Raw genomic sequence first — 23,156 nt, 5'->3', positions numbered from 1 at the left:
GTCCCAAAGGAACTTTTTGAAAATTGCCCTGTGAGCAGGGTCTTGGGAGCTAGATCCCCCTCCTTCTTCCCTTAACCCCATCCCCCATTTCTAGTGACACCATGACAAATGGCACAGGTTCTGGAGTCAGAGATACCCTGTGGCTGAATCAGTTGTTCAGCGGGGCAGGAAGGCAGATCAAGAGAGAGATGGCATTCAAGATATGGGCAATGGCCAGAGGCATGAACCATTAGGCCTGTTAGGAAACCTTGTAGAGCAGGGTGCATATCAGAATAATAGGAAAGAAATGGGATGGGTGGGCAAAGACTTGGTAATAGAGAGCCTTGAATGTCACCAAAATTTTAATAGCAGCTGCCATTTATTGGGTGTTTATTATGTCCCAAGCATTGTGCTAAGTGTTTGACTCCTATTTTACCTAATCATCACTGCAACCCCGTTGCCCCATTTTATAGGTAAGAAAACTGAGGTACAGAGAGATGAAGTCACTTATCCAAGGTCATCTAGTTAGGAAGCAGCTCCAGAATTCAAACCTACCAGCAAACTCTGTAATCTCTACTTTATGCTATTGATATCAGAGGAGGAGGAAGCCCAGGCATGGGCTCCAGGACCACAGACATTTAAACCCCCAGGAGAGAAAGAGGAGTCAGGGTAGCTGAAACAGGTCATGCTACCCTGTGTGTTGTGTATCTTCGAATGCTGTGACTTGAGTAAGGGGTGAAGGTTGAAATAAACAACTTCTAAGATTCCTTCTAATTGTAGTTCCTGTAATTTCCTGTTGCTATCTGAACTGAGGGCTGGATGCCCACTGAGCATGGCACCATGTTCACAGCTCAGCATCCTGTACACAGTAAGTGCTCTTATGTTGGTTAATAATGATTGCTGACCATCTGCTCTGTGCCAAGTGCTTTATAGACATTCTCTCACTGAAGCCTCATGCCAACGCCCATCTCACAGAGGCTCGGAGGGCTGAAGAGGCACTCTTAACCACCGCTCTGCCTTGCAGGCAGGAGAAAGGAGCTGGGCTTACTGTGCTTGCCTCATGGGGCTGAGGGGAGGCTGAGGAGGAGGCTGCTGGAGAGGTCTGCAAAGTGCTGATTGACTTGGGAAGGAAATGGCTACTTAGGCTAAAGCTGCCCTGTGGGAGCTGCTGTAGAAGGGGAAGGGCCAGGTTGGTGCAGGAGGGTCACTGCACTGCATTTGAGACAGGCAGAGGCCCAGCTCTGGCGAAGCCAGCCGCCATGTGAGAACTGAGGGCCTGAAGCTGAGGGCTCCTTTGCCTGTAGGCCTCAGCAGGGGTAAAAAACCCATGACAAAGTCCAGGCCTCATCAAACTAACCCAACCACTAAACCCACTGCCATCATCAAACTAACCCAGGAGGGGTGAATTACCAAGTTTTCAAGTTAAACCTGGACAAGGAGAATTTAAAGGCAGAGAAGCCTTCCCTCTCATTTCTGGGTCCCCGGGGCCTAGCCAGGGTCTGACACAAAGTAGGTACTCAGGAAATATTTGTAATGTCATTGTCTTAACTCCCCTAAACTCACTCTCCACCACCCTTCCCCCATGATGCCAATATTCTTTTATCCCTATTTGACAATAGCTTTTTACTGAGCATCTACCATGTGCCAGGCAATGTGCTAGGCACTAGGGATGCAGTGGTGAATAAGACAGGCACAGTCCTTGCCCTCATGGACCTCACGGTTAGCTGGGGAAGGCAGATACTAAATGCTTATGATCAGGGCGCTGGAGGAGAATCATGGGTGCTCTGGGGTATGCCACAGGGAGACTTCACCTGCTCTGGGAGTTCAGGGAAGGGGTCCCAGAAAAAAGGGACATTAAGCTGAGACCTGAAGGATAGGGAAGAGTTATTTGGGTGAAATGAGAGGGTTAGAGCATTCTGGGCAGGTGGAATGGAAGAAAAGAGCCTGGTTTCCTAAACGAACAAAAAGAAAGCAAGCATGGCCAGAGAGGAGAGAGACAACCAGAGACGGCACGTAGCAGGGGATGAGGCGGGGACACCAGCAAAAGCCAGAGAATGTAAGGCATTTGAGAAGCTGGAATCTTATCTTGAGGGCAGCAAAGAGGCACCCTGGAGGGTTGCAAGAAAGGGGGAGCAATCAGATTCTCAGTTTTAAAAGAAGAAAGTGGCTGCAGAATGGAGAAAGGACCAGCAGAGGTCAAGTGTGGATCTCAGATCAGGTAACTCAGTGGGGAGATAATAGAGAGGACAGTGGCAGAGAGTATGAAGAGGATACTACCCACCACAGCTCAATAAATATTTGCTGAACAAGCAAACATATGAATATATTTAAGAGGTAGAATCCATAGGACCAGGTGATTGATTGCACATGGTGGAAAGGGGAAAGGAGGATTAGGTTCAAGTGGATAAGAATGACATTTACCGAGGTAGTGATCACTAGGTAGTTGGAAGACAGGTTGAGGGATAACCAAATACAGATGTTGGGGAGCTGGATGCAGGAATCCGAGGCTCAGGGATTTGGATTTCAGTTTGGAAGCTGATGATAATTGAAGGCTTGGAAGTGAAGCAACTTGTTTGGGGAGAGAACATAGAATGGTAACAGAAGAGGGCCTAAGACAGAGAGCCCAGGGAACCCCAACATTAATAATTGGGAGCAGGAGGTGGAGGAGTTAGCAAAGGAGGAAAACCGGAGAGTGGAATGTCAGGAAAGCAAAGAGAGAGAAGGCTCACCTAGTCACAAAGCCAGGAAGGGGAGGAGCCGGGGTTTGAACTCAGGTCTGCCTGACTCCACTGCCTTGGTGTGTTTGGAAGCTTTCTGCCTGAATGGAGGTTGACTTGCCCAGGCTCACCCAGCTACTGAAAGGAAATGCTAGGCTCAAACCCAGACTTACCAACTCCATGCTCTGTCAACTACAACAAATTATCTTTCATAACTCAAATGGGGATTTTTTTTTTGTTACAGTTTTATAAAGTCATTTTCTCATCTGTCATTTTGGATATGTTGTCTCTGCTGTGCCAAGAACTGAACTTTTCTTAAGGTTGAACTGACATCGCACAAGTCTCAGTATACAGGTGGGTCCCTTCAGAGGCCACTCTGCATCCAGACACCAGGCCCAAATGTAACCCTTTGAGAAGGAACATGGTTTTCTGGAGGTAGAGTGATACGGGAGGCCTCAGAGAGGAAGACTTGGACTCCAATGTGAGTCTTCCACTGGGCAACACTTTTGGGCTCTGTGACCTCAGATTTCTCCCCTATGACTTGGGACCAAGAAGGCCAACCTAGCAGGGATATCTGGAGATTTGACAGGATGGGATTTACAGAGACTCTCACCTAGCACCTAATACGTAGAGCATATGCTCCTTCAGTGCTGCTCCTCCCCCTCTCCTCTTTCTTTGTAATATTTATACAATTTTAGTGTTACAGATGGAACTAAAAATAATACTAGCTGACATGTACTGTGTGCTTACCAGTGTGCAAGACACTGTTCTGAACACTTTACATGAGTTATCCTATTTATGACAATCTCGTGAGGTAGATTATGCTTTTTTCCCATTTTGTAGGTAAGGAAACTGAGGCACAGAAAGGCGAAGTCTCTTGCCCATGGATCCAGCTAGCAGAGAGGAGCTGAGATTTGAGTCCTGGCTTTCTGGCTCTAGAACCTAGCTGTGTCCTGCTGCACCTGCTCCTTTCCTCCTTTCCTTCCTTGGGTTACTTCAATAGGCCCTGACCCATTAACTTAAAACTGTCTTTAGCTTCCCTCTCAGTCTGGGTGTGAAGGAAAAGGAAGGTGCCTGGGTACCTGCAGGCTTCAAGCCATTGCAAATCTCAGTGTAAAACCTCCGATCATAGCTGTCACAGTAATGCCAATTCTTAGGCTCGTACTGCAGCCCGTCTGAGAAGGTGTAGGTGCCCTGGAAAACATGGGGCACACACATGCATCAGAGGAAGCCAAAGCCTTTTTGTCAAAAAGGAAGGATGTCACAGGATGTCAAAGAAAGAGGTGGCTTTCTCATTGCTGCAGAAAAGAATTGATAACTATCATCATAAAGTGCCAAGCTCTGTGCCTGGCATTCAAAATAGTGCAACTCACTGTGTGACCTTGTGTAGATGACTTACCCTCTCTGGGCCTTGGCTTCATCACTGGTAAGATAAGGATAATAATGGTATACATGAAACAGGGTTGATTGAGAAGTCAGTGACATAGTGTATGTAAAGCATTTAGCATTTAGCACAGTGCCTGGTGCATAGTAAGTACTCAATAAATGTTGAGTTCTTACTATTCTTTTGTTATTATCATAGATAAAAGGTCACAGCTATCAGCCATGGCCCTTTCTCCAAATGCAAGATGTTCTGATTTTGCTGCCACAGTGCTAAAAGAAGCCTCAGGATGTAGAAATGGAACTGGCCTGGGCCTCAGGAAACATGAGTAGAAATTCCAATAATACTATTAATTCACTGTGTGACTTCGGGTAAGTCACATCCCCTTCCTAGGGCTTAAATTCTTCAACCTGTAAAATAAGGAAGGTTTTAAAGCCTTTTTAAAGTCATGAGCCAGCCCCCATAAATACTCTTAGTAAAACTGATGAAATCGATAGATCCTTTCCCCAGAGAAAATGTCACATATTCATAGAAACTTCTGTATACAAATGAGGGGGCTTCGCTGGCCCCCTTGAATTCTATTCATGGGTCATAAATCCCAGGTTAAGAACCTCGGGTTAGATAATAATAGTAGTAGTGGTGGTGGTAGTAGTAAGGGATAACACTTATTGAGTGTTTACCATGTGTCAGGTACTGAGCAATGTGTCATGTATTCACTCTCGCAACCATCCTAGGGGATGCAGAGAACTACTGTGCCCAATTTATAGACATGGAGACCGAGTCTCAGAAAGGTGATGTCACTGGCCGAAAGTTACACAGGAAGTGGCATAACTATAATTCAAACTCATCCTGGCCTCCCCAAGGGTCCTTCTGGGTTCAGGGGGAAAGGGCCAAGAACCCTGGGAGAAGAGAGGCTGGGGAGAGGTGGGCAGTAGACAGGGAGGGCAGCATGCCACAGCATTGGGGCTTTTCCTGCCAAAGATTTCCTCTAAAGCCCCCCACCGATCACCTTTATGACCAATCCCTTATCCCAAATGGCGTCGTATCGGCTCCCACTGGGGAAGTACAGGGTTCCTTCGCCATGAAACATGCCATCCTTCATGTCCCCAACATATCTTGTCTCAGTAGGGAGGATGTACTCGGCTTTGCCCTCCATCCTGTGAAGAAAAATGGAAATCACTGCGTGGCAGCTGGAAGATCAGAAATAATAGGTGAATATGCGGGAGCCTGATCCTCAGGGTCCTCAGATGTTATTGTTCCAGCAATATTCTGTTCGAAACCAAATGTTTGTTTTGTTTCCCTTGAAAGCCCAACAAATGAGAGGGACTGACTTGTTGAAGAGGGGAGGCAGGTTTGGTCTCTTTGTTCTCTTCCTTACCTAGAAGCTGTCCAGGGGCTCACACCACCCCCCAGCAGCCCTGGGGCTCCATGACAGTGTGAGAAAGAGTGAAATAGTTCAACAACCCCCTCATAGGCCTAGAGAGGGAAAGGATGTGCCCAAAGCCACACAGTTAACATTGTGAAGCAGAGACAACGGTCTAGGTTTCCTGGCAGCTGGCCTGTGTCACCCCTGGCCCCCGTGACCAGCCCATCCCTGCCCTTTACATCACAAGTGGGATATCTGGAAAAGCATGGAATTTAAAGAAAGCGGACTTGGGTTTGAATGTTGCTTTACCATTTCCTAGAGGTATCATCTTAGAGACTTTCCCAAATCTCTGTCTGTTTTCCTTCATTCCAACATATGTTACTGAGCACCTACTATGTGCCAAGTGCTGTATGAGAGGTCTGCTGGACACAACACGAATTACACTACAGTGGTCAAAGGAAATGTAGTCCCTGTCCTCAGGGCACACACAGTCTAGTGGGGGACATAATTTAGCAAGTCATTGTACAAACACTTTGGAAAAGTGTAATAGAGCAGTGGTACATGCCATATGTGGGAACACAGGTCAGTATAGAGGCACAGGGCAGGGACACCCAGCTTAACCAGTGGACCAGTTTCTTCATGTGTAAAATAGCTGAGATGAATGCCTGAGATTAACCCAGATAATGTAAAGTGGTTTTCCTAATAAAGGGCCTGACATATAGTAAGTACTTAAGAATATGCTTTCATTCATTTCTTTATTCACTCTTCATTCTTCCTCATTAGATAGAAGTCACCTAACTCTGAACATCTTTAGCCTTATGTTTGTACCTCTATTGGGGGCACTGAGCACTTTCTGCATTGCATTATAATTGTCTACCTCATCTCTCTAATGGAGCATAAGCTTCTCGTGAGGCAGGCCTTGGTATCCTCAGTATCTAGAACCACACTTTCTTCTTAACGGGTTCTCCATAAACATCTACTGAGGAAGACCAAAGGAAGCAGAAAGGCCAGTGGACTGAGTGGATGACAAAAGGGGCTGCCGTGCCACAGGCCCCAAGAAGGAGAGCATGGTGGCTAAGCTACCCCTTGTGAGCCAGGTAACCCTGGAGTCTGGGCCGGGCTCCACCTCTTTGTGCCTGTATGACCCTGGGCAAGCTCCTTGCCGCTCTAAGCCTGAGTTCCTCATCTGTAAAATGGAATAATAGTAATCCCCCAAAGTTGCTGAGAGAATTAAATGAGATGATAAATGTGTAACTATAGCAGAGCGTCCTGTGCATAGTAAGACCTCAAAACTATTTAGCTTTTACCCTATTGCAAGAGATGGGGGAAGAAGGAACTCCTCTTCTCTCCTCTACCTCTTTGCTTGAGATCACACCTATTATTTCTAAGCACAGTCTCCATTTTAAAGTTCCAAACCCTTCCCTGAGATCAGACTGTACTCCTTTTCTTACTGCAAATGGACATCACTGTTCAGACCTCCTACAGACATCTCAAGCTCACCCAAAACAGAACTCATTTTCCCTTACCCAAAGTAGCTCCTCCGTGGAGTTCTCTATTTCCATGAATGGGATCAGAAGCTTCCAGGTTCAAAACTTACTACTTGGGGTTGGGCTGGGGATGGGGCTGGAAGCAGTCTCTGGATGGGACCAGGAGCCAATCAGTTGCCAAGTTCTGGCAACTAAAGCCCCAAACTAAGCCTACAGTATTTGCTTTTCTGCAGCCCCACTGCCTCTGCCTTGGTCCAGGGCCCTGCTGCCCCTTACTAGGACAGCTGCAGTGAGCTCTGACTGGATCCCCTCTTGCCTGTCTTCCAATTCTTCTCTCCCAAAGAGAGAAGGAAAGACCTTTCTGCCCTTTCATTTTTGTTTTATTCATCTGAAGCATTTATTATAAATTCAAAGCAAATTAAAAGGAACAAAGTGAACCAGGAAAAGTGGCTTCCTCTGTGTTTCCTCCACTTCTCCCTACCACAGCGCTTACACCGAATTGCAGTGATCTATTTTATGCTTTTTTAAAGTCTTAAAAAGCAAAGATGTCACTTTGAGGACTAAGGTGAGCCTGATCCAAGCCTTAATATTTTCAATCACCTCATATGCATGCAAAAGCTAGACAATTAGGAAGACCAAAGAAGAACTGACGCATTTTAATTGTGGTGTGGGTGAAGAACACTGAATATACTAATATACTACGGACCGCTAAAAGGATGGGAACCCTGGGGGTGTGTGGTTAAGTGCTACGGCTGCTAACCAAAGGGTCGGCAGTTTGAATCCACCAGGTGTTCCTTGGGAACTCTACGGGGCAGTTCTACTCTGTCCTATAGGATCACTGTGAGTTGGAATCGACTTGACGGCACTGGGTTTGGTTTTTTTGGTTTTGCTAGAAGGATGAACAAATCTGTATTGGAAGAAGTATAGTCAGAATGCTCCTTAGAAGGGAGGATGGCAATACTTTGTCTCACATACTTCGGATATGTTATCAGGAGGGACCAGTCCCTGAAGAAGGACATCATGCTTGGTAAAGCAGAGGGTCAGTGAAAAAGAGAAGGACCCTCAGTGAGATGGATTGACATGGTGGCTGCAACACTGGGCTCAAACATAGCAACAATTGTGAAGATAGTGCAGGACTGGGCAGTGTTTCATTCTATTGTACATAGGATCACTATGAGTCGGAATCAACTTGATTGCACCACCAACAACACAGCAATTTATGTGTACTTTCCCTCTTATGGGAAACCCTGGTGGCATAACGGTTAAGAGCTATGCCTGCTAATCAAAACATTGGCAGTTCGAATCCACCAGCTGCTCCTTAGAAACCCTGTGGGGCAGTTGTACTCTGTCCTATAGGGTCGCTGTGAATTGGATTTGACTCCATGGCAACGGGTTTGGTTTTTTTCCCCATTATATTTCTATGAACTTCTTGAGGGCCAGGATTGTGCTTTCCATATTCCTGTGTCCCCAGAGTCAAGCCCAGGGCTTGGTACTTGGTAGACTCTCAATATTTGTTGAATTAAACAGCTTTTTTTTTTTTAATTAGTCTACTACAATGATTTGTGTACATAATCTCTTTGATAATACCTACATTGGGAACTCCTTGAGGGAAGATACCATGTATACTGGGTTTAAATTAGCCACAGCCCCACCTCCATCTGCATGTTTCATTTGTTTTCATAGCATTTACCCCTATCTGAAATTATATTCTTAATTATTTGTTTATTGTTTATTGGCAATACACCTCAACTAGACTATATGCTCCATGAGAACAAGGATCTTAACTATTTTTTATATTCTTATTCCTACACCCTAAAACTGGTAGATAGCAAACACACATGCATATGAGATGAATGAATCTCAGCTGTGCACTTATTAGACAGGTGTCTTTGAGCAAGTTACTTCATTCTCTGGGCCTCATTTTCCTCAACTGTAAAATGGGAATAAATAATCCTACCTGAAAGCGTTGTCCTTAAGGTTGGAAGGGTCAAAGTTCGTAAAAGTCCCTGATATGAGGTCCTTCGCAGAGGCAAAAAGAAAGCGGTCTTTTCCCTGTCACAGATATTTGAAGCATATTTACTGAATCAAATGAGGCCCCTACCTCCCATCTATATATTCCCCGATGTATTTGCTTCCGGTGTACTGCATGGCGCCTGCTTCAAGCTTTCAGTTCTCGGGAACCGGAGGCTCAGTGTACTAGCCTTCACTATGACAACCAGAAGGGATGGGCAGAGCCTACTCGAAGCTCCTCCTCCTAGAGTACGCCGAACTTCCTGGTTTCGCGCACGCTCCGTCTCTTGCGGTTGGGCCGCGGATTGCGCCTGCTCGCCGCCGGCTGCGCATGCGCAGTGGATGTATGGCCCTCTTCGGCGCTCGTAAGAAGAGTTCAAGGAGACCGGGGCGAGGTGGCTGAGGGCACCTCGTCAGGGTCGGGGCGACAGCAATCATGCCGGAGATAGTGGAGCTGCCCACTCTGAAGGAGCTGAAAGTGCAGGAGGTGAGGCTTGTCCGGAGGACAGGCAAGGGGGACATAGGGCTGCAACTTCCCGGGCCTAGGACTAGGTTTGCTTTGCCTTAGCAGACCCTGTGCCCTGGATCCCGCAACCTCTAGCCCCCAACACACATAGAGCTCGACCCCCAGCCGTCCGTCCCCTCCACAGCTCCAGGAATTCCTCAACCCTTCAGCCCAATCCCGCAGTGGATCTGGAACCCTATGCCAACTACCCACCCTGCGACCCGCATCTTTTTCCGTGAATAATCGTGATGCTTTTTTTTTTTTTTTTTTTAAAGCGCCAACCAGGGCTACTTTATATCGCTTAATACTGAGACCTCCCGGCCAAGTGAGTATATACAGCTTTAGATGCTCACGGTCGAGGGAGAGAGGCAGTCAGTCACCTCAGTCCTTGGTGCCGTGGTAGAGGCGCAGAGTGCATTAGAGTGGAGCTAGGAAGCTGCAGAAAAATGAGGTGGTACTGGAGAGTGAATCTGGCAACAGCCATTGGAAGGTGTTTGGTAATTACTACGTGCACATTTCGTTCCGTTTTACCTAGGGTCGCTGTAAGTCGGAAACGACTCGACGGCACCTAACAACAATGTGCATAGGGTTTATAATGTAATGGGGGTGGGGCACGCATAAAGAGGCAATTATAGTACATTATAGTTAGTGCAATGAAGAATAGTATAAGTGAAGGAAAGACAGTATATTAATAATTATAACTAACATCAAGCCTTTACTAGATGCTAAGCAGGATGCTAATTACTTGACGTGCATTAATTTCACTGAATCCTTCTGGCAACTCCATCTGGTGAAATATGAATGGTCTCTCCATGTCATAGACAAGGAAACAGGCCCTGACAGTAGAAGTGATTTGCCAAGGTCACATAGCTGGTAAGTGGTAGAGCTGGAACATGAGCCCAGGTCAGCTTGATTTTAAAATCCATGCTTTTAAACTAGCGTAGGTAAAAGCCCAAAAGAGTGAGAAAGCGTAACAGAACCTTGTGTGTTCAGGGAGCCAAGTGCTGTTTGATGTGACACTAGTGTTGGTGGGAAGCAGCAGGCCCTGAGCCTGGAGAAGTACCTTGAGCTGAGGATTGGGAAGTAACTTCCATAAGGCCAGACTAGGCAGTTTGACTTTATCCTGTAAGTGAGAGGTAGAAGGTTTTAAGGCAGAGGAGTGTCATGGCAGGTCTGCATTGGGGGAAAGGAGAGAAAGACTAAAGTATGTGCCAGAAATTCTATACCAGCCAGTGTTAAGTGTTTTACATGCATTACCTCATTTAATCTTATTGCCTTATGGGAATGGCAAGTAGTATTTTCCTCAGATGAAGGAATTATTAGCTGTGTCCGGGAACTTTAATAAAGTGACATTTATTAAGAGGTAGGAGGAGGTGGGTGCTGCCATGGACCCAGTCATTATTTCTTGTCCCACTGTGAAGCTGGATTAACCTTGAGTTCAACCTTGTTGAAACAAACTTTATTTGGTTCGAACAGCTGAGGTTCAATTCTTGCAAATATTCTATATTGGGAATGGATCTGCCTGTAGAGCTCACACAGTTGAATTGAGAAACAAATAATTACATATATAACTAAAATACAAGGCACAATATGATTACTAAGTGTTGTGGAAGAGGGGCAGACGTGGTTTAAGAGAAGGATGTGAAGTTGGATCTAATCCTAGACCTAATTGCTTGGTCACTTTGATTAGTTAATTTTATCCTTTACAGACACAGTTGTTTTATTTGTAAGATGAGGTGATTTCAGCTTGAGGCTATAAAGGGAACGGAGAAAGCACATTTTGTGCATAATGTGAGACTTGGCTAAATGACATTTGAAGAATAACATTTTTGGGCAGAGATGGAGAGAAGAGTTCTCTAGAGAGTAGGATCTGAGCAAAGATAATATGAAAATGCATTGGGCCAAAAATGGGTTCTGGGGACAGTGAGTTCAGTGTTTTCAGAGAACAGCAAATGGTCCTGTTTGAAATGTTGTGGGTAAGAAGGCTGGAAAGATAGTCTGGAATCCAGAAGGCTTTGAATAGCAAGTAAAAAGTTTACGCTTTTTTTTTTTTTTTTCCTGCCATTAAGACAGAATTCTTCAAGGGTTTTGTTGTGATTTATTTTAATAGCAGTGTTAAATAAGAATAGTATTTTAGAAAGATCACTCTAACAGGTCTGACAAATGCATTGAGGAGAGGAAAAGACAGTGGTCTCAAACATACCAAAGATGATGAGGATGGCACAAAAAAAACAAAAAGCCAAACCCAGTGCCGTCGAGTTGATTCCAACTCATAGTGACCGTATAGGACAGAATGGAACTGCCCGGTAGAGTTTCCAAGGAGTGCCTGGCGGATTCGAACTGCCGACCCTTGGGTTAGGAGCTGTAGCACTTAACCACTAGGCCACCAGGGTTTCCGAGGATGGCACAGGACCAGGCAAATGTTTTGTTCTGTTACACATGGAGTTGCCATGAGTCAGAGCCAACTCAACAGCAACTAACAACAACATAATTTTTTTTTAAATTCACAAATTTTAGCACTTTTTATTAGTAATCACTTGCTAGACTTGATGCTGTTTCTGTTCTCTTCTAGTCTCTCATCTCCTAAGATTGTGTAGTCTTTTGGAAATTTATATATCCATATATTGTTGCTTTTGTTCATGGAGAGGAGACTCATCAGTGCTCCCAGAGTTGGTTCCTCCCCGTGTCCCAGAAGCTTTGATTCCCTTCAGGGCTCCACTTTCTATCATAAGGTCTAAGGATTCCAAAGGGCTGCCATTTCCGCATCTCTAAAATGGAGATAAAAAAACACTTGGTGCTGTCTGGTTGATTCCGACTCAGCCATTCTATAGGACAGAGTAGAACTGCCCATTGGGTTTCCCAGGAACACCTGGTGGATTCCAGCTGCCAACCTTTTGGTTAGCAGCCATAGCTCTTAACCACTATGCCACCTCAATTTGGAGTCCCCAGGTGGTGCAAACACTTAATATGCTTAGCTGCTGACCACAAAGTTGGTGGTTTGAGTCCACCCAGAGGTGCCTTGGAAGAAAGCCCTGGTGATCTACTTCCCAAAAATTAGCCGTTGAAAACCCTGTGGAGTAAGTACCATTCTACTCTGACACACATAGGGCCGCTGTGAGTCAGGGTAGACTCGATGGCAGCCGGTTTTGTTGTTTTTGGTTTTAATGTCAATTTAATGAGATTATTGTGACGATAAAGCAAACACTATATGCGAAAGAGCTTTGCGATCTCTGAAGTCCTGTAGGTCATGAAGGATTATTATGGGAGCTCACACCGCTGTCTTCAGTGTTCTTGGTAAAGCCAGAGCAGTGCTACCTTTGTGTTCTCTCTGCTTTGACCAGTGTGAGGTGAAGCTAGGGAAGTGATACCCTGGTTCACAAATCTGTGGTCTTTCTCCCATTGTTCCTTTTCCCAGGTGCAAGTCAGTTCTTCTGTGCTTAAAGCTGCAGCCCACCACTATGGTGCTCAGTGTGATAAGCCCAACAAGGAGTTCATGCTCTGCCGCTGGGAAGAAAAAGATCCGAGGCGGTGTTTAGAGGAAGGCAAGCTTGTCAACCAGTGTGCTTTGGACTTCTTTAGGTAAAAATCTTTCGACATCAGTGCCTGTTTGGTTGAAACATCAAGGTGTACTTACCTGAGTGAACATCCAACTGATTGAATGGAAGGATGATTTTAGTGACCAATTTTAGCAGGAAGTGCATAGAGTTTGAAATCAGATAGACCAAGTTGAGCATTCAATAAGCAATATAGTTATTTTTGTTTTTATTTTTATTGTGTATATTATTTGGCGAGTTCTTTAATCTCCACGCATCTCAGTTTCAAGATCTGTAAAATAATACCTAATCATGTACAGGATTGCTGTGAAAAATTTAAAAAGTCACATTCTTTGTTAGCAGGCATTGCTAGATTGTTATTATCGTTACTACAGAATACACAATTATGATGGAAGGAAAATTGTGTTCAGAGTCAAGTTTTTAGCTAGGCCATTGTGCTTAATACTTTAAGTAAAAATTCCAGATGAAATTATATAATTATAGAAACAGTGTTTCTACATATTAATCAAAACTATTAAAAGGAAATTGGCTTACATGGCTATAAAGTCCAGAAATATAACTGGCATCAGGCAGGGCTGGCTCTAAGAGCTTATATAATATCACAACCACTTGGTGTCTTTCTGCCTCTCCCTCTTTTCCCCCGAGTCTCATAGCTCTTTTTCTTTGTTGACCTCATTTTCAAAGACACTCTCGCTTTGCTGTAGCAAAATGACCAGTAGCCCACCAAGCTGCTATTCTAACCTAGCAAACCTAGACAAACAGTACCTGCTGGATTGAATCTCATTGCCCTGGCTAGTTGACTTAATATGCATATCTTTTAATCAGATGTGTTTCAAGTTAAAAAGCTCTGGTTGATCAGAACTGAGGTAGAGTTGGGGGTATAGTTAGCTTCAAAGCACACTGGTAAGACACAGGGAGGAGTTCTTCCCCAAAGGAAAATTAGAAGGATGTAACAGAAGAATGGGGAGTAACTGCTGGCTAGGCAAAACCCACAGATGTCTACTACAGTGACACTAGCGGGAAAAATCAAATACCTTCACTCATGGATGCTTTTTTTCTTTCTTGCTTCTGCTTTTGTTGTCCATATACAAAGATAGTTTTGTGGCTATAGTCATAGAGTGTGTGCATTTTAAAATTCATTTTGCAAATTGACACTACTGGGGACATTCTTCCAAGTTGCTATATAGTCTTTATGATCATCATTTTTCATGGCTATATAATACTCTAATAGTACATAAGCCATAATGTACCTGACCAGTTTTTTAGTGTTATGGGTAAATCTGCAGTGATTACCTTTGTGTATAGATGTTTTTCACCTTTTAATTAATTCCTTAGCATACATTTCTAGTAGTGAGATATTCTATCAAAGGCTTTGAAAATTATTTATAATTCTTGAACTAGACTCATTTTTTTTTAAAGAGTTGGATCAGTTTATGCTTGCCTCAGCACTGTACCCTGGTATCATAGCCTCGCCAGCATTGCATATTATTTAATTGTCTGGTAGGTACAAAATAGTATCTTGTCCTTGCTTCAAAATGCATTGATTTGATTACTAACAAGGGTGAATGTGTTTATTTAAAAAAAAAAAAAAAATTTCCTACGAGAATTTTGACAAAGCAGTTTCCTATTGCCCCAGACGTAATACATTTAAGTGGGAAATGTGTAGCTATCACAAACTCTGAAGGCACCTAACTGCCTCCATGAGAGTAATTTCTCACTGCTGAAGTTGTTGGTATAGGCATTAGCAGATAGTTGTCTATTGGGTGTGGGTCCTGGAGTAACAGGGTCCAGAACAGACACTTAAATACTAGAGTAGTGGTTTGAAGCCCTTCTTGCGCTGCAGCATATTGGAGATGGTAGCGCACTACCGGAATGGCTCTCGAGTAGGGGTTAGGTGGGTGCCGATTTGTGTGCTATGGAAATCCTGGTCATTGAGGTTAGAGGCAATTCAGAAAAGCTCCCTAGGGCTTTGATATTCCTTCTTCCTTCCTGTTGCACACCTCCCCCTACTCTGAGGGTTATGCGTGGAATACCTGGAAGGGTACACAAGGAGTGGCAACATTGGTTGTCTCCTTGGAGGGGACCTGAGTGGCTGGAGGACAGGAGTGGGAAGCAGATTTTTTACTGTGGAATACCCTTTTTTTTTTGTTTTTTCTCTGCAGCGTGTGTGTTTTTTGAAAAAGCAGATGTTTCATTTTATTTTAGATTGATATAAGAGTAAAAAGCTCTATAACATTTTAACTGAGTTTTATCCATATTGACTTCCCATTTCCAAGAATTATTGTTTAAAATACCATAAGCTAAAATGCAGCTTAAATGCTTCTAAAGTGTTTAGAACATTCTCACTCAGTGTCAGCTTGTCTGTGTTTTCTTTTTTTCCTCTATGTAATAGTCTTTTGAACCTTTTACTTTTTAAAACAAAGAAAAAGCTGCACTGATGTGGTGAGACAGAGTAACAGAGATATTGAAAATTTAGAATGGGACTTCACCTACTATCTCAAGTCCTCAGTATTTTCACCCGTAAAGTGAATCAGTAGGCTTCCTTAGACCATCTCTGAGGTTATTCCTCAGACATGTTATATAAGATGCATGTGTTGATCGTGCAGCTAGATTCCTGGAGTATTGCAAGCAAGCACTCCATAATTATTATTCCATTTGGGGGAAGGAAGTGTTCTGAATTTCTTCCATGGACTCCAGTATGGCTTTCTCATGAAATAATGGTGTTTTATTCTTACTTGAATTTGCATTTGTTTGATTACTAGCAGGGTTGAATGGTAAGAGAAGGGACAGTTTGCAAAATAACTGAGACTTACTCATTTTACATAGAAGTTACTTTTTCTCCAATGATTTGTGATGGCAACAGAATAAATTATATGCTACCCTGCTTCTTAACAGAGAACGCCAAATGTAATTTAACTTTCTTCTTGATGACAATGATTAAATCTCTGGTTTTTTGTTTGTTCTGTTCAATGCATTAGTAGAACAAGACAGTATTTGAGGAGTGTAGGGCAGTTTGGCTGTATATTGAATGACCAGGATCTTCTGTTTTTTCATTTATTTGCTTTTCATAATTCTGTCTCTTCTTTTGCCATCATCTGTCACTCCTGACTTCTGTCAGCATGCCCATCTGAGATTGTGCCTCCTTCTCTTCTAAATTTTCTGTACTGATAACCTCTAGAGTTGGATCTGAAGGAAAGACTAAATAGGCCCCACAGGAGGAGCCCCCCGCTGAATGAAGTACATGCACCTTAGGATACAATCTTGGCATTTCTTTTTGTTTTTGCAGCATGAGGCAATTTGTTTCTGTTCCTCAGAAAACTTTTTTTTGTTTACTTATCTTTAAGTTGCCTTATAAGTGAGATAAGTGTATTTACTCCCATTCCATTAAAAAACCTAGGCAGTCTGTTTGAGGCCTGTACTTGCTTTTTGTCCACTTTTCTGTTTGTCAGTGTTGTGCAGTGAGCTACCCTAACTTAGCCCTCTTTTCTAGGCAGATAAAGCGTCACTGTGCGGAGCCTTTTACAGAGTACTGGACCTGCATTGATTATTCTGGCCTGCAGTTACTTGGTCGGTGTCGCAAACAGCAGGCAAAGTTTGATGAGTGTGTGCTGGACAAACTGGGCTGGGTGCGCCCTGACCTGGGAGAGCTGTCAAAGGTAAAAAAAATAAAATAAAAAAAGGCTTGTTGCAGTGGTCTCATTCTGCCTAAGGGGTGGGTAAAGGCAGGAGTTGGTCAGAGAAGAGTCTCTGGGACCACAGAACAGATATGCTATGAGAAATCCAAATTTACCAAACAGGTTAATTAGTAGGTGGTTATACACAATCCAGAGGGGGCGTTATTTAATAGAAATATCCCTTTAAATAGATATTGTAGCCTGTGCAGATTTGTTTTTGGTTAATTAGCTAATTAAAGAATAGAAAAGAGTAGAGGAGGATAAACAAAATGTTAGGGAATACTGTCAGTTGAAAACATCACTGAGATTATTGTGGAATTCAGTACAAAATAGGATCCAGGGTTATGTTAGCTTTTTCAAGAACATACCTAAGATATATACTATAAAAAAAGTACATGCTTATAGTGGAAACCCTGGTGGTATAGTGTTTAAGAGCTACAGTTGCTAACCAAAAGGTCACTAGTTTGAATCCACCAGGTGCTCCTTGGAAACCCTATGGGGTAGTTTTACTCTGTCCTCTAGGGTCACTATGAGTTGGAATCGACTTGATGGTTGTAATACCACCATATGTTGAAACATCAGAGCTAGAAACCTGAGTGCCTTTATTCTTCACTCCCTCCTCTTTCTCACTCCACAGAATCATCAATTCCTATTGATCCCCCCTCTTTGTCACTCCGTAGAATCATCGATTCCTATTGACTAGCATCTCCTGGATATTTTTGAATCCTCTTACTGTCTTCACTGCTGTTATCTTATTTTCACACAGGTGTTCTTAACCTGGGCTACATGAACTCCTGGGAGGGGAGGGTGAATCAGCTTGGGCTTAAGAAGACAGTGCATCCTTTGGAATTGAAGAATTTAGGATATGATGATATTTTCACCATAGGAGTAATCTGTGTGGAAAAGAAGTCTTACATCAACTTTCTTTTTAAAACCTTTCATGGGTTCCCTGTGGCTTGGGATAAAGAGATAAAGTATCCTGTCCTTATCACGGCATACGGGCCCTTTGTGATCTGACCTGTCCCTACTTCTTGCACCTCATTGCCTTCTGTTGTCTCTGGGGCAGCACAGGTGTAGCACGGCGTGGGGGAAAATACTTGGTTTTGAAAGGAGGCAGTCGATTTGAATCCAGATCCACTACTTAATTGCTGTGGGATCTTGTGCAAATTGCTTAATGTTTCCAATCCTACTGCATCTACAGAATGAAGCTGATAATCCTTATTTTTCTATGAGGATCAAGTAAGTGAGCCCATGTGAACACAGTGCCTGGCACATAAGTCCATAAGTACTGTTAGTTCCTGTCCCTTTGTGTATAGCATCTGTGGCTAGTTGGGTCATAGGTAGAGGAATGGCTTAGCAATTTTTGTTTTTTGTATCTGGCATGATTATCTTTTCTTCAGATATCTTCACTTGCTGCACTTAACAAATTTTAAATAGTTCGTAATTCTAAGTTGGAAAGTAGTGGAACTTACACATTTAACAAAACTACTTTTTCTCATTTCTGTCTCTCACGAAAGGAGAATAAGATGTCATATTATTAAAAAAAAAAAAAAAAAGCATATTCCTGAAACTTTGTTTTGACACTTTAAGAACTGTATAATGAAGTATTGCTCTCTTAACTTTTAACAGAGTTTATTTCTTAAAGAGGATTATCAGTTTTTTTTATCCTTAAATCCAATATCTAAACTCTTTTTAGAAAGGTGCTAATCAACTGGATAAAGCCTAGATTTTAGATATCAGTTTTGGATCTATGCTTCCTCTAGCTTGCCCTTCCCTGCTAATACCCCCTGGTGAATTCCTACTCATTCTCCTAGCCTCAGCTCAGATTTCATGTTCTTTTTGAAGTTTCTGACTTCCCTGGGCAGAATTGCTTTCTCTCGCTCACAGTCCTGTTATCTTGATGATAATGTTAAAAGTAACTTACAGAACAGCTACTATGTATCAGCTACTTTGTATGCATTTTTCTGTCTCATCCTAATGGACCTACTAATAGCCCCATTTTACGTATGAGAAGTTGAGGGTTAAGTAAGCTATCCAAGGCCATTTACCTAGTAAACAGCTTGAATACACACCTCTGTTCCTTTTCTTTTGGGGAGATGGTGGAGAAGAGGAAGTTGCTTCATTGTTGTTTCTGATTGTAAAAGTAATATCTGTCCATTGTGAAAAAGTCAGGAAATACAAAAAGTATATAGAAGAAAGTAAAGATCAGCTTCAGCCAACCACCTAGAGGTAACCACCAATAATATTTGTGTGCATAGCTATCCATGCCTTTTATGTACAGAATAATTTTTCCTTTAAAGGGGTCCTTTTATTACTTTAAGTACATTTGAGAAACATTTTTCTAGATTTATTTCAAGATATCTTGAGTCCCTTAAAGGCACTTCAGATACCATCTGAAGGCATTTGGAATTACTCTGTCAAGCAATAAGAAACCATTAGTGATCTCTAGTTACGGCAGAGAGATGAGAAAACTGCTTCAAAAACAAACAGAACTACCTGGACTTGTAGTCAGAAGACTTATGTTCCAGCCCCAGTCCTGATACTTAACATGTGAAAATTCTGTTCACAATAAATAGTTTCTGAATTTGTACATCTAGGGAGATTAATCTGGTAATACTTTGCAGAATGGCTTAGAGTTCAGACCACTAGAGTAATAGTCAAAAGACCTTATGTCTTTTCACTTCTCTGGGTCTGTTTCTTAGTCTTTAAAAGGAGAACAGTTTCTTCTGGGTTCGTGATTAGGATTTTTTGTGACCATCAGGGAATGATATGGGTGTAAACATCTTTCATCTTCCTTCCTGTTGCCTTAGTTCAGTACTTCACCATCTTGTCTGGCCTGTTGGCTCAGCTTTTTCATTCTGGTCTTGCCCCTCTCCAGTCTAGCTTCTACACTTTGCAGTCTGCAGATTTGATTACATTATTTCCTTGCTTCCATGACACTTGTTTCCATCAGGTTAAAATTCAAATATTTTTGCATATCATTCAGTATCCTTCATCATCTGGCCCCTGCCTACCATGGTAGCATATTACATAAAGGTACAGGCAAATCTGGCTTTGAGTACTAGTTATTTTGTTAGCTGGGTGGCCTCAGTGAACCTCTGCAAAATGACCTCATGGGAGTGTGAGGATGAGATGAGATCACGTGCTCAGCATTGTTTTTACAACAGTCAGTGCTTAGTTAGGTGCTTCATCTCCTGCCACTCCTCTCGCAGCTTTTGCTTCAGGTGTTCTAAAGACACGTTTATTTCCATTTATATTGTTTTGTCAGCTTGGATTACCATTCCTTCCCTAATCTTCCTGAGTAGCTCCTGTTCATCCTTCAAGATTAAGGTAAATGTTACCTCCTTAGAAGTAGTCCAAACCCCTGTCCTTCAGGATGGGCTATGTATGTGGAGTCCTTGCTCCCATAGCACTCAATCCATGTCTCAGTTTTGGTCATTACTAGGTTAGGAAGTCTTGGTTGATAGATATTCTTGTCTGTCTCCCTCACTAGACTGGAGCAATACCTTGAGGACAAGTGTGTATCTTGTTGCCTCCTATATCCCTTACTTCTACCGTGTGGAATGACATAAAGTAGGCTTCTGTAAATGTTTACGCAAGGATTAAATGAGTCTAAATGTGATTTAAGCACCCTGGTAGGGCAGTGGTTAAGAGCTCGGCTGCTAATCAAAAGATCGGCAGTTCGAATTCACCAGCCACTCCTTGGAAACCCTTTGAGGCAGTTCTCTTCTGTCCTAGAGGGTTGCTGTGAGTTGGAATTGACTCGCTGACAATGGGATTTTTTAATGGGTAAATGTGATTTGCTGGGGCTTTAAACTAGAGTAGTAGTTGGGGCAGCAGGAGCAGAGAGGAGGAGACATTAGGAAGCACATTTTGGTCACAGACTGCTCCACCTAACTTTCAACTTTGCTTCTTTCCTCTTTACCCTCCCAGGTCACCAAAGTGAAAACAGATCGACCTTTACCCGAGAATCCCTCTCACTCAAGACCAAGACCAGAGCCCAACCCTGAGATAGAAGGAGATCTGAAGCCTGCCAAACATGGCAGCCGCCTTTTTTTCTGGGCCACATAAAGATGGGTCCATGGCCCATGCTCAGTCACACGCCCAGACAACCACTGATGCAAACTCTCGTGCAGTTAGCATTGTCTGATAGTGTGTTCTTTCCGGGATCACACACAGAAAAGTTAATTTATGTGACTTGGCAGTTATTCTATACCATTTCCTGGTCATTAAAAATTTTAAAGGAAACAGTTGTATTTTATTATGTTTTATGTAACCTTTTGGCCTTAAAAGATGACTTCCCCTTGCTTTTTCTTGTGATCCTGCCTGTTCCTCTGACTTTGCTTTAAGGAGGCCTTCATCAGTGCGGCAGGGGAGCCACATTAGATCATGGAGAAATGACTGTGTAAAGGAAAAGCTTTGTTACCTGAGACAACTCTTCAGGGCCTGTCTGTGTTCATACATTTTGAAGTCTCAATTTTTTTCCCATCCAACATCTCAGACAAATAGATTTCCCTAAAGATCATACAAGGGAAGCATTCAGAATAGACGTGAAGAAATGTTTGAGCTTTGTGACTCAGGGCACAGGAGGGGCCTCCTGGCTGGGTCTTACGCAGCCTTGCTCAAAGTTTCTTAAAGAACCGAACTTCCACCACTTCCCCTTGATATCCCATCCTCAAGCATTATAACCCAGATGTTTTTCCTGATAGACAAGGGAGGTGGAGGCTGAGCTCCCAGCTCCAAAGCCAGGAAGTCGGGAGGTCCAAGTGTCAATTCCAACCTTGGGTGTGTTCCTTAACCTCTTGCAAGAGGTTGAAATTGAGGACAAACTAAAGGGAGCATGCTTATCTACCTCCTGGGCAGGTTAAAGCCACAAGTGTTTATAAAGCTCTTTGGTTCAAAGCACTATTATGTCTTTTTTTTTCCATTCAATTCCTTTTCACTACTAAGCTATTTCCTCCACATCTGACGGTAACTTTACACCTTCTGTTTGTGGCCTTATATTGCATATGACCTTGCGTAAGTCATCTCAACTCCCTGGGCTTTGGTTTCTCATTTGCAGAGATCTAAAAAGCAAAGTAGTTGGATCTTTCTAAAGGCCCTTCCAATTCTGCCATTCTAGAATTCTCGTAAGTGAGGAGATTGCTGTGAGGTGTTAGATGAGGCACTGGATCTGTAGCCCAAACTGTTAGCATGGCTGTTAAGAGCAAAAGCATGGTATGATCTGCCCTACCCCTCAACCACACCCTGTTCTGACTCCACAGTTGGAACCATTTTGGATGAGACTAACTGCCACCAGTTCTGCAGAAGTTCCTTGGCAGCCACCTTTGCCTCATATTTTCCAATTTAATAATATTAAATATTAAAATAAAAATAATATTTTTCAAATAGCTGAAGCAACATCCCTTAGCTTCTTGATGGCCAAGTAATTGGAAGGCTGCAGACTGGCATTTATATGATACCTCAAGCTACGTGTTGCTTCCTAGGTTCCTTTTGCAAAGGAAGCTGGGGACTTGCATAAATAATAAATATTCATTGAGCACTGCATTGTGCCAAGGACTTTACATGTGTCAACTCTTCGAATGCTCAGAACCCTTTGAAGAAGGTACTGTTACATGTCATGCCGATTTTACAGAAGAAGGAATGAAAGCTTAGAGGTAGATTAAGATGGCCCAATCATTGTATGTAAGAAGTGATAGATCTGGGATGCAAATGGCGATTGTCGATGGCCAGACTCTTGTCCTTCAAAGTCATCGATGGTTCTTGGCCATGGATACATCCTGGAATTACCTGGGGACTTTTAAAAACTAATGTCTGGATCCTGCCCCCCGATATTCTGGTTTAATTTGTCTGGGGTGTGGTTTCATCATGGAGTTTTTGAAAGCTCTCTAAGCTATTCCAATAGGCGATGAAATATAGGATACTGATTGATTTTATACAGGAGGAATTAGGTCCAGGGAAGCTAAGTGCTAGTAAGTTGTTAGCTGCCATCAAGTCGGCCCCTGACTCATGGCGATCCTATACACAGCTGCCTAGTCCTGTGCCATCCCCATAATCGAGTGGAGATTGGACTGTTGTGATCCGTAAAATTTTTATTGTCTGATTTTTGGAAGTAGATCGCCATGTTTTTCAAGTAAGTAGGTGGTGATGGTGTTAGGTGCCATTGAGTTGGTTCCTACTCACAGCAACCCTGTGTACAACAGGGAGAAACGCCATCTAGTCCTGCGCCATCCTCACAATCGTTGCTATGGTTGAGCCAGTCGTTGCAGCCAGTCGTGTCAATCCATCTCATTGAGGGTCTTGCTCTCTTTCACTGGCCCTCTACCCTACCAAGCATGATGTCTTTCTCCAGGGACTGGTCCCTCCTATAACATGCCCGGAGTACGTGAGACAAAGTCTCGCCATCCTTGCTTCTAAGGAGCATTCTGTTTGTACTTCTTTCAAGATAGATTTGTTCGTTCTTTTGGCAGTCCGTGGTATATT

The 23,156-nt window shown here is 43.1% G+C and overlaps 2 protein-coding genes across 6 annotated transcripts in view; one reads left to right on the top strand and one right to left on the bottom strand.

Annotated features, from left to right (window-relative positions):
* Positions 1-9,131, bottom strand: part of MORN5 (MORN repeat containing 5) — a 34,654-nt gene extending 25,523 nt beyond the window's left edge. For 2 of the 5 annotated variants that reach the window (XM_049897260.1, XM_049897261.1), the window contains exons 1-3: positions 9,032-9,131; positions 5,087-5,234; positions 3,779-3,890 (exon numbers count right to left, since the gene is read on the bottom strand). In XM_049897260.1, coding sequence (XP_049753217.1) covers positions 3,779-3,890; positions 5,087-5,234; positions 9,032-9,078 — 307 coding nt within the window. In that variant the 5' untranslated portion in view covers positions 9,079-9,131. Of the gene's footprint in view, positions 1-3,778; positions 3,891-5,086; positions 5,235-8,887 lie in introns of all 5 variants that reach the window. The other 3 variants (XM_049897264.1, XM_049897265.1, XM_049897263.1) reach the window with 2 other exon arrangements.
* A 120-nt stretch (positions 9,132-9,251) lies between these two features.
* NDUFA8 (NADH:ubiquinone oxidoreductase subunit A8) lies at positions 9,252-20,938 on the top strand. Its single transcript, XM_049897259.1, has 4 exons — positions 9,252-9,427; positions 12,861-13,024; positions 16,490-16,655; positions 20,607-20,938. Exons 1-4 carry the CDS (start codon positions 9,377-9,379, stop codon positions 20,742-20,744), a joined length of 519 nt encoding a protein of 172 aa, XP_049753216.1. The 5' UTR covers positions 9,252-9,376; the 3' UTR covers positions 20,745-20,938.
* The last annotated feature ends 2,218 nt before the right edge of the window (positions 20,939-23,156 follow it).

Source organism: Elephas maximus, chromosome 9 (genome assembly GCF_024166365.1).
Source record: "Elephas maximus indicus isolate mEleMax1 chromosome 9, mEleMax1 primary haplotype, whole genome shotgun sequence".
NCBI lineage: Eukaryota > Metazoa > Chordata > Mammalia > Proboscidea > Elephantidae > Elephas > Elephas maximus.
The sequence above is the reverse complement of the archived record's forward strand: the minus strand, read 5'-3'. Positions and strand labels throughout refer to the sequence as shown.

Coding starts and splice junctions, on each gene's coding strand:
- NDUFA8 (XM_049897259.1), top strand. CDS start 9,377: ATGCCGGAGATAGTGGAGCTGCCCACTCTGAAGGAGCTGAAAGTGCAG. Junction 13,025..16,489: donor TGTGCTTTGGACTTCTTTAG/GTAAAAATCTTT, acceptor CCTCTTTTCTAG/GCAGATAAAGCGTCACTGTG. Junction 16,656..20,606: donor ACCTGGGAGAGCTGTCAAAG/GTAAAAAAAATA, acceptor TTACCCTCCCAG/GTCACCAAAGTGAAAACAGA.